This window comes from Pseudopipra pipra, chromosome 8 (genome assembly GCF_036250125.1).
Source record: "Pseudopipra pipra isolate bDixPip1 chromosome 8, bDixPip1.hap1, whole genome shotgun sequence".
Classification (NCBI taxonomy): Eukaryota; Metazoa; Chordata; class Aves; order Passeriformes; family Pipridae; genus Pseudopipra; species Pseudopipra pipra.
This window is the reverse complement of record NC_087556.1, coordinates 29,350,218-29,364,722: the sequence shown is the minus strand read 5'-3', so window position 1 is coordinate 29,364,722 and position 14,505 is coordinate 29,350,218. Positions and strand designations below refer to the sequence as shown.

The window sequence follows — 14,505 nt, the reverse complement described above, 5'->3', positions numbered from 1 at the left end:
GGGAGCAGGCTGAGCTAATATGGCCTAATCTTATTGGGGAAGAACAGCTTTTGAAACTTGAAGGAGAAATTGTGGTGCCTTCTGTGTCTCCCACTAGATGCAGCAGGAATGTGCTGACTCATGGACCTGTGGCTTTCTGAAGTGGCTGATCACATTCTTGATTAGTGGGTTTTCTGATACTGGGTAGTTTGTGGGTGCTTCTGTTTGGGTTACATGAAGTCTGGAAAGAAAAAAAGAGGCAATAAAAGAAAATTAAAATGGTACAAATTATTACAAATTTTAAATTTAAGAAATGTCATATTGTTGATCACTGTGATGGAGTCATGGAGAATATTGCTGTCTCTCTGTTTTTCTGGCACCAGTGTAGGTCTGTGTATCCCTTGCAGCACAGGGATTGATTATTCTCAATCACTTTGTAGGAATTACAATAAGCCTGAGAACTGTGTAGGATGGAATAAGCTAAATCCGATGAAATTGCTGGAGAACTAACAGCCAGAAAGTCTCTGCTGAGCTTTAATAGCCAACAAAAACATCTCTCTGCTGAGCATAATACACTGCAGTATTTCCAAGTCTTGTCTCTTGGCAAGATTTTTGCATGTTTTTTTGATTTTTTTTTCATGAGAGCAACATACAATGTTTATGACAGCACACTGGCAGATTTCAAGTACTCCGGAGTTTCTGGAGACTAGACCTTCAGCATTAGGCAACAGAAGTCCTGAGATGGGACTTGGGATTAGTACAGCATGTGAGAAGTGATCCCGGTGTACAAAGCTACTAGGTATGTTCAGTTAATTTAACATAAATGAAAATAAATATAGAGTCAATTGTATTAAAGAGGTGATGTGTATGTACATACATACATACATAGCCATATAGATGACTTAAATTTGTACATGTTTTGAATATACTGTCTAATGTTGCAGGTAGTAATAATGCATAGCTGGTGTGAGTATGTGACTTGTAGATTTATATTGAATCACTCTCATCTTCCTTCCCCTTTATCTCTTCACCTAAGAGAGAAAAAAAATGAAACTGCAGAAAAGTTACACTGGTGTACTTGAGGACAGAATAACTTATTTCTGGACCTATAGAGCTCCGCTTCAGCATTTTCCCTGGGACAGGTACACAGTACACAGTGATACATAGGAGCAGAGTAAATAGAATAAATAAATTCTAGTGGTCAACACTTCCTGGGAATATAGTGCTTTAATTTTTTGTCCATAGAGCAGGAATAATTGTATCTGCTTACCACATCAGAGTGTTAATAGTGGTAATTAAAGTCTGGAGTGCTTTGAGTATTAAAAAGAAGAATGTGGTGAAAATAAAGCAGTGTTTCTGATGAGCTATTCATTTTCAGTGAGGCACGTTAAAGTCCAAATGGAGTGAACGCCCTGTCCTGCAATCCACTTAATTTGGCAGCAAATAAAATTTATAAAGGCAGAGGAGGACAATGCCAGCTGAGAATAAAGGTAGAGAGACCAGATTCTGTGCCCATGTTTACATTTGTCTATGCATCTTCATGACTGTATTTTTAATAAACTGGCTGAGAAGATGACAATTCATTGTGGGAAAAATTGAGTCAAGAGTCCAGGAAATTCTGGATTTAGTGTTTGAAGAAGGGAATTAAAAGTACTTGGCCAAAACTTGGTAGGATTTAGCAGTTCTCAGGAACCCAGAAGTTTTTATGTGTTTCTGGCATCTTTTCATTCATGGATAGAGGAGAAATTACTTTTTTTTTCATCTAAGGTGAAATCTTAAGGATAAAGTTGGATTCTTGTTTCAGCAGCATCACTCAGTCCGTATTAATGTACAGAGGACAGTAATAGTGTTCCAGAGAGGCCTTTGGGTTGCAAGTTGTCGCTTCTGCACCTTGTGTTTGGCTGCTTTTCAGTCACATTTCCTAGGACAAGAGTTATGCAACTTCTCTGTCAGTCTTTCCTCTCTGCTTCTTTCAGGGAAACAGAACTTAAAGATACTAACCAGTAGTATGGGTACAGGGGAAAAGTGAGAGAGTGAAAGAAGAAAATGTGTGGTTCAGAACGTATGGGTGGAAATTGGAGAATCTGAAGCAGTTAAAGAAGACAGCTTAAAGGTTCTGTGGATGATTTAAAGGACATGGAGAGGAACTGGGAAAGCAGACAAATGGAAAGGAACTGGAAGTCATTCTGGGAATAGTATTGCTAAGAGGATGTTACAAGGAGGTAGGGCAAACCTGATGGGTGTTGAGGATGTTGGACGCGAATCAGTCAGAACAGAAAGATTCATTAATTCATCTGCTCATGGAACAGTTTGTCTCTGGGTATATGCAACTGCGTAGAAGGAAATGCCTGGAAGTCTGCTGCACTTACAGCAGCCTAATTGCTTCTGTCCGGGAGGGGTGTTCCGGGAACAGAGGGAAGGTGACTGGCCCTTCAGCTTTCCCTGCTCCAAGTGTGTGTGGAAAGGGGTAACAGTGTTTCTTCCACAGATTCTTCCTCTTTTGTTTAGGTGCAATATAGCCATAAAAGAAAAGGAGTGGAGTGGAGACGAGATGCAGAGTAAAATAGAAAGAAAACAGTCTCAGGAAAAAGTCAAGTCTGTTTGCAGACAACCTTTGAGGCTGTTTAGGATTCTGTTGTATGAAAAAGCTAGTTATCAATAATACCAGCTGCTTTGAAATGGTCAATACATTGAAACATGTCACTGTTTGAAAGACAACATACCAAGGTCTTGATCACTAGTGGAATATCTAGAGGAAAATATTCACTCTTCCTTTAAACTGTTTGGGAACACAGACACACCTATTCTGCTTGGGCCACTCCCTTTAATACTGTTCAACCCAGGAAATTCTAGGAGTGGAGCCATAGAGTGAGCACCTCTGAAGGCTCTCACTTGTTTCTCCAGCTTGTCATCTGTCCTCTGGGAGGCTGTAGCTTTTGAGGTCCAGAAACAGTACTGCTTGAGAGCACAAATGGAACTAGAAATACATCAGAGCTCTGCAAACGGCAAAGGTTTGTCCTGGACTATAGCTCTGCTATGTAAATCTCTGTTGGTAAATAACATAGGTTAAGCCTTCCACAGGACATTGGTTCTTGGATTTACAGAAGGAAATCAGGCTGAGGAACTTCTGTCGACTGAAATTGGGATCTTTATGATAAAGCAATTTCTTTATTTCAGTTTGTTTTTCTTTAATGGTTTAACAGTTAAACACCTCTCCAGCCTGGTGTGTTTTACGAACAGTGGACTTTGTTTCCTGGCTGAACAGCATGTGCATGCACCCATGTGTTACTCCCCTGGTCTGGATTTCTTAATATAGGGAGCAGCACATAACCCAGTGGAATTAAACATGCTTGTTATCCAGCTCCATGTGTATTTTTGTAAGAGAGAATTCACTGCTCTGTTTTGCAGTTTTCTGTCTTCTAGGTAAAGATGATGACAACATACTTTTGCTGTGGGGTGGGTTCTGTTAAAAAAGAGGTTTTAGAGTTATGTAGTGGAAGGTGGCATAAGAGTTCTGAGTCTGCTAATTAACGCTTTGAGTGAAAAGCTGATAACAGATCCGCGTTAGGGTGCTTCTGAGGGCAGATTTCTTTGGTGTTTAACCTGGAGAAGCCTCGTTGTGCAATCTGTGACTTACTGTCTGAGCACACCTACGGGTTCTTGGCTGTCCTGCAGCCGCCTGTCACAGGCAGGCAGCAGGGAGGGGTGTTCAGCGGCTGTGGCTGGTGAGCGGTGCCTTTCCCTTTTCCCCGGGCTCAGAGGTGCTGCAGGAATGACTGTGCAGCACAGGATGCCAGTGTGTAGCAACTTGCAAGGAGCTACCAGGAGGGGAGACTCGAAGCACTTTGCTTCTACACACCAAAAGCACATTCAGCACAGTTGTGGTGGTGAGTTCCAACAAAGTGATACAAAGTGAATACTCTTTGCATCCAAGAGACATGCAAATCTTAGTTTGCTTAGTAAACATTTCTCTTTTTTTATACCACAATCTTAGATAAAGGCAGGGGAAGAAGCATAAGTATAAAAGATATATTTAGCTTTCTTGGTTACTCAAGTGTGGGTAGTTGCTTTCTCTGTTATACTTGGACAGATAGATAAACCCTTGGGGTACCCATCTGATTTCAGGGGTTGGAGGTGGAAGACGTAAAGTCCTATGTTTTTCTTTGCATTGTCTAATCCAATATTTGTCTCTTAAAAATAATGTCTGACAGATTCATCTGTCTTTATGGGTCTGGAGATTAAAATATGTACAGGTAGACATATTAAAGAACTGTGTACACATCTTTATGAAAAGTATCACCTTACCTTAAAAAAAAACAGAAAAACATAACCCAAACATTCTACCAGCTGTTTATAACAATATTTCTATTGCTAGTTAGTCTTTGTAGGCCAAACACTTAACCTGATGTTGAACTAGGTATAACAGTCCTATTTCTTCTGTTTCTCCCAATGTGTGCTGAAGTAGGTGATCAAAATTACTTATTTTTCTTTCCTTATTTCTTTATTTTATTTTAAATGCTGTTTTTTATTTATTACATGAATACAAATTAATCTCCACAGAGTACAATTGAATAGCATTTGGTTAAAATCAGCTGTTTCTGTATATTCAGATATGTGGCACTTGAGGACATGGTTAGTGCTGAACTTGGCAATGATGGGTTCAATGGTTGGACTCCATGATTTTAGAAGTCTTTTCCAACCTAAAGGATTCTGTGTTTCTCTGATTCTGTGATATTCTTGTGATGTGAGAGATGACCATATCGTGTGAACACACTGATCAAATGAACATTTATCCTCAAGTCCTGTGGGTATTCATTATGGAGTGATTAGGCTGAACATCTGTTTCTCCATTCTTGACCAGATATACTGAGAACTGGGGAAGTCTTGCTTGTATCTCTGCCTGCTTTGGTTGGTCCTGGTGACTTCTTAGGTGGGTATGGAAATCTATTCTCACTGTTGGGTCCTAGTGGACAAACTCCTGGCTGCCACGCTGAGAAAGCACAGGAGAAATGATTGATTACTTCTCCCTGCTACTCTGTAGGTTTTTGCACTTTCTCTTCCCTAACGTTAGGAGGGGGTTGAGAATCAAACCATCTTGAAATATAATACATATATATGTAGAGATAATTGTTTGTCATTTCATTAAAGTGGGTAATTAAATGTTTTACTTTCATTTTTAATCCATTTCAGGTGCTGGTTTTCTCATTCTAGAAAAATGATCCACTAATGCTTTTTGTCAGCTGTCTATTTTAAGGTGGAAGGCCTGACCTCATTCTGATGATAACCCAGTAAGCAGCTGGAGAACTGAAATTCTTTACTTACTCAGAATGAATTAATTGATTCAAGGAAAAGTACCGGGAGGATTTGGATTTCAAAGAAAGCATGAATGTGGAGGGGAAACCTCAATAACAAAAGAATCAGAAAACCACTACAAAATAAGGCATTATCTTATAATTCATTCCTAGTTAAAAAGAAAGTAACTGGAAGCTGCCAGCTAATTTCAGTCTGAAAATATGCACAACGTATGTTTAGAACATAAGGTTTTCTTCTGATAAATGCTGTGGTGGTCAGCACCTGTTTTAACTGATTCATCTGAAAATTTTGCACAGTGCTGGTAGAAATAGTTCATCAATCAGTTTTTGTTCACACAGCCTGACAGTTTGGCTGGCTTGCCTACTTTCTTTAATTGTTGTTGTTGTTTTGCTATTCTTCATTGCAGAACTATTCCTAAATCAAACCAGAATGAAACTCTGACCACAAAAAAATTAAAGATGACTAGAGAGTGTTAATACCAGAGGAATTTTGAAGCTGAATTCATGGAAAAGGGATTTTTTTCTTGGTCGTTGATTTGTGTCAGTGGTAAATCTGTGTTTTAAACAAATACCACAGTGGTAACGTCAACACAAATAAAAGGAAACTAAGTTTTGCTTTAGACTGAGGGAGTGTTTACACTGAAAAAACCCAAACAAACTAACCTCCTAATATGTACTATTAATAGTTGTTTGCATTCTACATAAACTGAAGAACCAGGCCTCTCATGCTGAACCAACTGTCTAGATGCAACATTTAATATATTTTAAGTAACAAGAAGTACAGAGACTCCATGATGATGACTAAGAATGCAGCAGAAGATCCTCCCTCAAAGATGGCCAGGGCCATCTTGACTTTACACTATGTTCTAGTTACAGTTAATTTAAAATTAATTAAAATCCCACACTTGTGTTTAAAGTTCACTAGCTGGAAAAACTACTTTTCTTAGTAACCCATGACACACATAACCTTACAAGAAAAATTAATGTCAATAGATGTCATTTGGTCAAGTAATGTCAGGATAAAATCAAGAAATTCTTGCTGAAGAAATACTACTGTAAATCATTGCTGCAAATACAATAGGGTAAATGTCAGTCAAGTAGTCAATGTAGTGGTCTTAGATTCTTTTTAGCTACTCCATTTGACTCATTCACCATTCCTATAGTTTGTGATACCACTGGAATGATTTTTCCCACTGTTGTAAAACCTTATCTCCTACCTTCTCTTCTAAAATTGTAGAGGGCTAGATTGTGAGTGCCCTCCACTTCCTCTACAGGATCAAGATTTAATGCTATCTTTGAATAACTCTGATGGGATTTGATAGGCACGGCTTCACAACATCAGACATGTCAGGGAAATATCGTAAAATAAGGCTTGTCCTGTGTTGAGTGGCACTGGTAAAGAACAAACCCAGCTATACCTGTTGTCAAATCAAGAACATGTGTCTCCTCTTTAATGTCCTGTCAGCTTTGGAAGTTTGCTGTGTTTCTCTGGCTGTTGCTTTTCCTGATGGTGCCAGATTACAGCACTTATTTGAGTAGATTCCAGTAAACTCTCAATAAAAAACAAGCAAACTGTTTCTATGACCACAGAATATCCAGGGGGACCAAAACCTCTCTTTATCAAATACTAGTTGGTACATGGTACGTTATATGCAATTTCCTGCCATTCATAGATTGAAACAAATTCCAAGTGTTTTGTCTGCCCCACCAATGCATTTTCAGATGTGACTATACCTCATTTTTGCCTGTGCAGAATGTGATCCCTGTGTGAGAAGTGAGCTGCTCATAGAGTCATAATTTTGCTTAACTGACAGTTTCTTAGTTTTTAACATGGCTCTTTTGAGCACTTGTGTGTGTGTGTGCAGCTGATTTAACCATAAGATAGTGCTGACCACAAGAGGAAGGGTTCAGCAGTGCTGTAGGATTTATTTAATTAGAAGACAAAGGTTAGCCAACACAGCATATTTAAAGCTGCTTTTATTAGGAATGTTGGCAGTGAATGAAGTAATCTGATGTCATTTTTGGCATCCTGTAGTAGTGCCATGCTTTCCACTGTATAGAAAGGTAACCTCCTATTCTTAGTTGTGATGGACACTGACAAAAAGTTTGTACTGGCTTCTGGTAGGGGCTTAAATTAGTCCTTGTAGTACAAAGAAAGAATCTCTTTTAAAGCTTCACTGAAGCTAGGAGAGGGCAGTGTGACTGCAGAAGTTGTCCTTTTAGAGTTATGCCATGCTCTGAGAATGGCTATGATGTTGGAGACATCGTGAATTGGATGCAGCAAGAGAAATACTTAATTCTTATGATCATGTGTGCTGGTGCTACATCTACAGCAGAAGATCTACTGTTAGGAAAGAAGGGGTAATGTCAACCTAAGATGTTCAGGTAGCCCTGCAGTGATGTGGAGACTTTCTTCTTGTATAATTCTTTGTTCAGCATTTCGGTAAAGTTACTGTGCATATTTTTGTAATTATGTGATGTGTCAGAAGGGAGTATAATAATATGCAGTTTATTTCAATACATAACAAATGGAGTGGTGCTTTCTTTGATGCCATGCTTGTAACACATCATTCTTTACAAGGGTACAGGAAATAAATAAAGCTTTCAACTTTGATCTCTTTGCTTCCCAAAGTATTTCTGTCTCGGTTCCTATGAAGTCTGCATTGTGAAGAGAATGTTACAAGCAGTTTCTCCTTTTAGCTGGAAGAAAAATGTCAAAGTTCAAGAAAGGAAAAGTAAAGGAAAAAAAGTATGATTAAAGGAATTACAGTTATCTTGAAAGTCTTTGCTCTGTTTAAATAAAAGACACCTAAGCATTGGTGAGGAATAGAAAAAAAGCTTCCTACTGAAGATCTGAAGGACTGCCAGCTTCTGGCAGGATCCTTTTGGCTAATTGCTCCCCAGAGTGGCTTAGGCATCTCTTTGACTTCTAGCATAGAGCTCAGCCCCACGGAAGTTGTGGGATTATTTATAAACTTTAAGATAGGCAAGCGCTTAAATTGTGTTGTGGAGTCAATTGTTCAATCATACAGAGTCTTGGGGGTGCAGCAGTTTTTATATTTATATTTCATATAGCTTTCACTATATCCTGCCTACAAGATTGCTTCAGTTGTCAGCAATTGCAGTTTGTTTTTTTCCCCACATATAAGTAAAAAGGATTGGTTTTGCTGTAAGAATACACAGTGCAGTGTTCTTGACATTGTAGATCAATAGATTAGCCTTGTGCTGCCAGGAAATAAAATGCTGAGCCACCTCATCTTGTAATAATGCAATAGACAGATCCATTAATGCACACACTGTTATTTTATGTCTGAAAATAGATGTGAAGAGATTATTTTTTTTTCCATGACTACTCTGAAATAAACATTGGAATTGATAAAGTAAGGTAAATAGCTTTTGTCATAACCTGATAACTCTTCTAGTCACAGCAACCATGGTAGCAGGATTTTGCTAGTTTGGGGAAGAATAACTAAAAATGGAATTTTCAGATGCAAGAAGATGTACAGAATTAACTCTTTGCCTTACCGGATAACCTGATTTTCCATGGAAAATGAGCACTTTTAGTGTTAAATAAGGGCTGCAATCTATTGGAAAATCGTTGGGAAATATGGTAATGAAGTTGTAAGGTAATGGAGATCAAGGAGAAGCACTCAGCTATGCTTTACATGACCTCTTTTTTAATGCTGACCAGTGAGTTCCTAGTGTTATTATCTGTGGTACTTCTATAGTTTCCATTATCACAGAATCTGAAAACTTCAGTCTTTAATGTACCTATTGTTACAAATCCCTTGTGAGGGGGGAAAGTGATAGGGGGAAACACAATGAAAGAGATTAAGGGAATGGCTTAGGGATGAACAGCAAGTCTGTGAGAGAGCAGAGACAGCATGTTTCTCAAATCCCATGTTAAGGCTTGGAGAGGTAGTAGACAGTACTTTGCTAACTGACATTATTGTTTTGAGGTGGGTTTTTTTTTTCCCTAACATCATTTGAGTATTTCATTTGGTGATTGATTTTCTGTGTACTATTTCAGCCCAGTTAATAATTTCATGTGAAGGTAAATGGCTCTCTCTTTTGTCTGAGAAAAAGATGATTTGATGTAACCTCAAGCATATTGTTTAGATATCTTTGTTTGTTTAATCCTTCTGCTCACTGTTTCACTGGAGGATAAACTTGGTGGTTGTTGGGATTTAGGGAAGTGAGTCAGATTCAGTTTCTGAGCGTACAGCAAAGGGGAAAGCATTCCCAAGAGCTTGTTATGCTGCCTGTCCAGTGTTACAATGCACTGCAAAGCTGGGCTTTGTTATCAAAGGCTCATGTGCCATGGAAGTTATCATACATAGTTGATAACAGGAAGCTGAGCACAATGCTTTAATTCAGCTGAAAGATTTTGCAAATGTCATCAGTTGGGAAAGGAAATTGTCACTGCATGGTTGTGGTGGGGGGAAACAGTTTTCTCAAACCATGACAATGGTCTTAGTTAAGTCTGAGAAATGCAGTTGTGTTTTCTCTTGTGTTTTTTCTTGGTTACGAATTGTAACAGGAGAATAAAAGCAAAGCGATGTTTCATGTATGTTTTTGAATGAATACCAAGAAACCAGTACATAAAATAACATCTTTTTCTTATTTCTGAATTAGTTTAACGAAAGAGTTTGTGCATGCAAGTCTTGCTGTTGATGTATAAACCTGGGCTTCAGTTTGCAGTGTGCCACCTTGGGAGATCCCCAGATGTTTTTACAAAGAGTTGAAGTTTAACTCAGTGTACAACAATACAAAAGTAGCTTCACCCTATTCAGGCTTGAACTTGTCCTTTCACTTAGACTTTCAAGGACTTCATCGACTTGACAGACTTTGTAACATTTCTTCACTACTGTGCTTCACGTGTGTGTGCTGCTGAAACAGGTGTTTTGGATGGAATTTGGCTAATGATTACTCAAAGGTCAGTTATAATAGCAATGGAGAAAAAATTCGATGTGGCAGCTTGGTAACAAGCCTGTGTGGGAGACTCCTGCTTGATGGTGTTGCTCAGCTGAGTTATAACACAAACCATTCTGCCTTTGATATCACTTTAACCTGAGTTAGCCCTTCTCAGTGAGCCACTCTGGTTTTTTGTCAGCACAGAGATGCCTTGTAGCTTTGTGGTCTTTCTGTTCCTCCTGCCATAAACAGTAGTATGGCTTACCTTGTAGAACCTTACTTGGGTTTAAACCAGCAAACCAACTTGGTAGAGACCGGCGGACAGTAGAATTCCTACCTCTTATGCTTTTGTAGACAATAAATTGTTGAAGTATTATTAAATACTTAAACTAGGCTTTTCAATCTGTTCTGAATAAAATTTGCATCTAGATGTACTAGCACAGATCTCTCTTTAAAGTGTCTGCTTAGTAGTAACAGTGCTTAATGTGGCTATCAGCAGTCATTATATGATCTCTACTAAATGTTTTTTCAGGAGTGGATATGGTCTTAGTAAGGAAGCAGCAAGTGTCAAGTGAACGGACAAAAACCAAGTGTAGTGAACAAGGAGCATATTTCCTTGTGAGGATCACCTGTTCCTCCCTGGTAATCATCACCCGAGTCAAGCCAAAACCATTCTGCAAGTGTTTAGCTAAGTAGATTTCATTGATGATGTGATTAGTACTGGATTTTTTAGGCAAGCAGAACAGAGATAGGTATGTGCGGCCACTGCAGCTGGCTGGCAGCAGGACTGCTGAGTCAGTTCTTGTGTATTTTCTTCTCAACCAAGATAACAACAAGATTAGATGGGCCTCATGCTCCAGTGAGTGAGCTGAGAAAATACCCTCTTCCTGTTGCTCCTGGCTGTGGTGCCTTAGTTCTTCTGAAATATGCTGTGCTGGAAAGTACCAGAAAACACAATGATGTTTGTACCTGGGCTGTTTAGGGGTTTTCAGTTCCCAGAAGATATACAGCACTGAGAAGTGGTGCAGGGTGAACTAGTGGTGTACTTATAGCAGTGGACATGTCGGTTTGCAAGATTATCATGGAATCATAGAGTGGTTTGGGTTTAAAGGAAAATTTAAAGGTCATCTATTCAAACCCTCCTGCAATGAGCAGGGACATCTTCCACTAGATCAGGTTGCTCAGAGCCCCATCCAACCTGGCCTTGAATTTTTCCGGGGATGGAGCATCCACAACCTTTCTGGGCAACCTGTGCCAGTGTTTCACCTCACTCATTGTGTGCACTTGATCCCACTGTCCGTGTCATTGCTGAAAACACTAAACAATATGTACTAACACATTTTAGTAGTGCTGGTCATTCTGTTTCTGGATTTGAGCTGGGTGAATGTTTTAAATGTCTCACTGATCTGAGCATAATCCCAACAATATTTCCCCTTGTGCAGCAAGGGAATGGATTTTGTTTCAATTTGAAAATACTTCCTGTAAATTATCGGAATATAATAGCTGAGATACTTTTTAAGGACTAAAATATGATTACTTCAAAAGCCACAAAAGAGCTTTGCACTGCCGTTTTTTAAACCTCAGCAAATTTTATGTAGGACCTGAATTATTAATGGAGATAAATTGGAAGAGGAAGCTCTGTTGTCTTATCAGTCTCAAGCAAGCAGTAGTTGGTTGACTTTGCAGAGAAAGGCAGCTCATTCTGAAGCCATGACTGAGCAGGTCCTTGGTGAGGAACCCTACAGTGTGAAGGGCTTATGTCAGTATGCCCAGAAGATGACTGCCTGTTTTGGACATTTAGGTAAAGAAATTAAGATGTGCATGTGGATTTTTTTGGTCTTCATTGTGGGGATGAAGTGTTTCCTCAAGTTTACAGTAAATAGCTGAGGGTTTGTACGTCATCCTGCAGTCTTGAGTAAGTAAATTGTGTGTGTCAAAAGTGAAAAATTTTCATGTGTGAAGTAATTTTACCACAAGGTTTTGTTTCTTTTTTGTGTGTGTGTGTGTGAACTTGAATATTGGAATTTTTTTTGCTGTCGCTTGCTGTTTTAGTTATTTTATTGTGTGGATAACTATATTTCATGGTATAAATAGATATAGTGCTTGCTCATTTTTCATTTATATGAACGCCCTTTTTTTCCCCTCCTTACTCTTGATATCTTTGAGAATTCTTATATGGGAGAATAAGATAATTGTGATAATCCTGTGGCCTTGGAGAGATGCAAGAAACACTATGTGGGGCTACCTACCTGTGCAATAGATGTGTTACCCTCCTAGTGGTATGAGGGAAAAGGAAAATGTCATTTTGTTTTACCTTCCTTCCTGTGTTTTTGATTATTTTTTGCAGCTAGGTTTTGCAGAGCTAGTGTGTCTGACTTCAATTTCTTGGGTTTTTGCTTGGGGTTTTTGTTGCTTTCAATATAAGAATAAAGTCACACTGAAATGCATTTGCAAGAAGTTTAACTCTGATGGCAGAAGCAATTAAAGACAGCATTAGTGCACTACACATTTCTGCCTTTCACTTAGCTGAAGGGCAAGTCTAATTCTGTGTTGCTCTGGAGCATGGAGGGATGTTTCTTCTACAATTTGTTTAGCCCTTGTTGTCTGATTTTTACTATTACTCACTGCTCGCTGTTCTGTTTTGTAATTTATTTGTGCATTGCAGTCATATTTTTTTGTTACTTCTGTTCTAGTAGAATTAGTGCAGAAGCTTCTATTCCTGGTTGCATATGAAACATACATGTATTTTTATCATCCAGGCAGCCAATTGGTTTGGTGAATTCAGAGGGGATTGAATAGGAAATGATCTTGAGACAACTGGAAATATTTATAAATAAAATATTTATAAAGTTGGTAATGAGATAAAATATTTAAAGTAGCTGTTCTGCTTAATCCTGTCTCAGATCCAGCCAGCCCCCTGTGAAAATTGTCAGTCTGGAAAGTGCCCATACCTCACACTGTGCTCTGTGAAGGCTCGAGATCCCAACACTGACTACTTGGATTAGACGTGGCTTTGAATTGGCAGTGATTTAAACATGATTTGCTACTTGGCAGATATTGAGAAAATTTCCTCAACACTAGTTCTGAGTTGAGTGCCCTGGATTCCTGAGACTGGCTTTCAAGAAACATAAGAACAAGCTTGTGCCCTTGTGTTTCCTGCCTTTTTCTTTTCTCTTCACCCAGAATGTTAGAAATCAGTCTTTTCCACTTAATTGAATGCTTTACTTAAGTGGTAGGAGATCACAACTGACTTTTTCATTCAGACTAAGGCTAAATGCCAGTGATTGGTAACAGTGTATTGCAGGCCTTGTCCTACTTTTTCAAACAGTCCTTCGTCTTCTTTGGGAAGCCACACTGATGCTTCCTGGTCTTATTTTGCTCATTTCTACTGCTTGTCCTCTTATATTGCATACTGACAGGATGGAGGCTCTTCAACACATACACTGTACTTAAAAAAAAAACTATCAAAAAATTATATTGCTTTGTGTTATAAGGAGCAGCTGGCATATGGTCTTTGAAAGGGGGGTTCTCAGGCAGCGACAGCAATAGCCAGAGCTGGAAAGGGGCAGCATTAGAGAAGTCTCTCTCAGAGAAAGGAGAATCTTTTTTTTAATTAAGCAGGATGCTTCTGCAGTGACATGTTAGGGTCCCTAAATTCTGGTCTGTGGTCCCCCACCAATCCCATGTGTCTTGGTGGTGGAAGGACGCTGGATTGTGCGCCACTGATACAACATCAGACTCTTCTACAGTGGCCACAGGCTGACTGTTTCTCTAGTGGATATAGAGGTCATGCTGGTTTAGTTCTTACTGCAATAGCTGTTATAATGACTGCCTTGGTGACTAGAGCTGAAGGTTGGAATCAGCATGGATACAGCAGATAATGGGGAGTCAGTCTCAAAGCAGTGTGTTCAAACTCCAATGAAGGACAAGCTTTTCTTCCGGGATTTAGGCAGCCAAGGAAATGTTGCCGTAGTTTAAACAGTTTCTGCAGAGCTCACCTTTCTGCTTTTATGAGGATTAACTTCTGCAGCAGAGTTCATGTATGAGCAATGTGTGCTTTTGCCTCACCTGCCTCAAAGGGCAAAGTCCACCATGACGTGTCAGTGAGGAGAGTTGGCACTGCTGTTGTCAGATGTCAACATCCTTCACCGATTATCCAGCAACAAATGACGCTCTTGCACTGAGAGATACTTGTGTCAACGTGCACCCAGCCATCTCCTATGAGTCATCCCTCTGCTTTAAGCACTGGTGATCCACCTTCAGCTGAAGTGGCAGAAGGTTTTGGATTTTCAGAGCTGTC

The 14,505-nt window shown here is 39.3% G+C and overlaps 1 protein-coding gene across 2 annotated transcripts in view; it reads left to right on the top strand.

Moving 5' to 3' along the window:
* ABLIM1 (actin binding LIM protein 1) overlaps window positions 1–14,505 on the top strand; it is a 201,083-nt gene that overhangs the window by 46,549 nt on the left and 140,029 nt on the right. The window contains exon 1 of one of the 2 annotated variants that reach the window (XM_064663403.1): window positions 2,824–2,990. The exons of the other annotated variant lie outside the window; for it this stretch is intronic. Coding sequence (XP_064519473.1) covers window positions 2,951–2,990 — 40 coding nt within the window. The 5' untranslated portion in view covers window positions 2,824–2,950. Of the gene's footprint in view, window positions 1–2,823; window positions 2,991–14,505 lie in introns of those variants that run through there. 2 annotated transcript variants of the gene reach the window in all.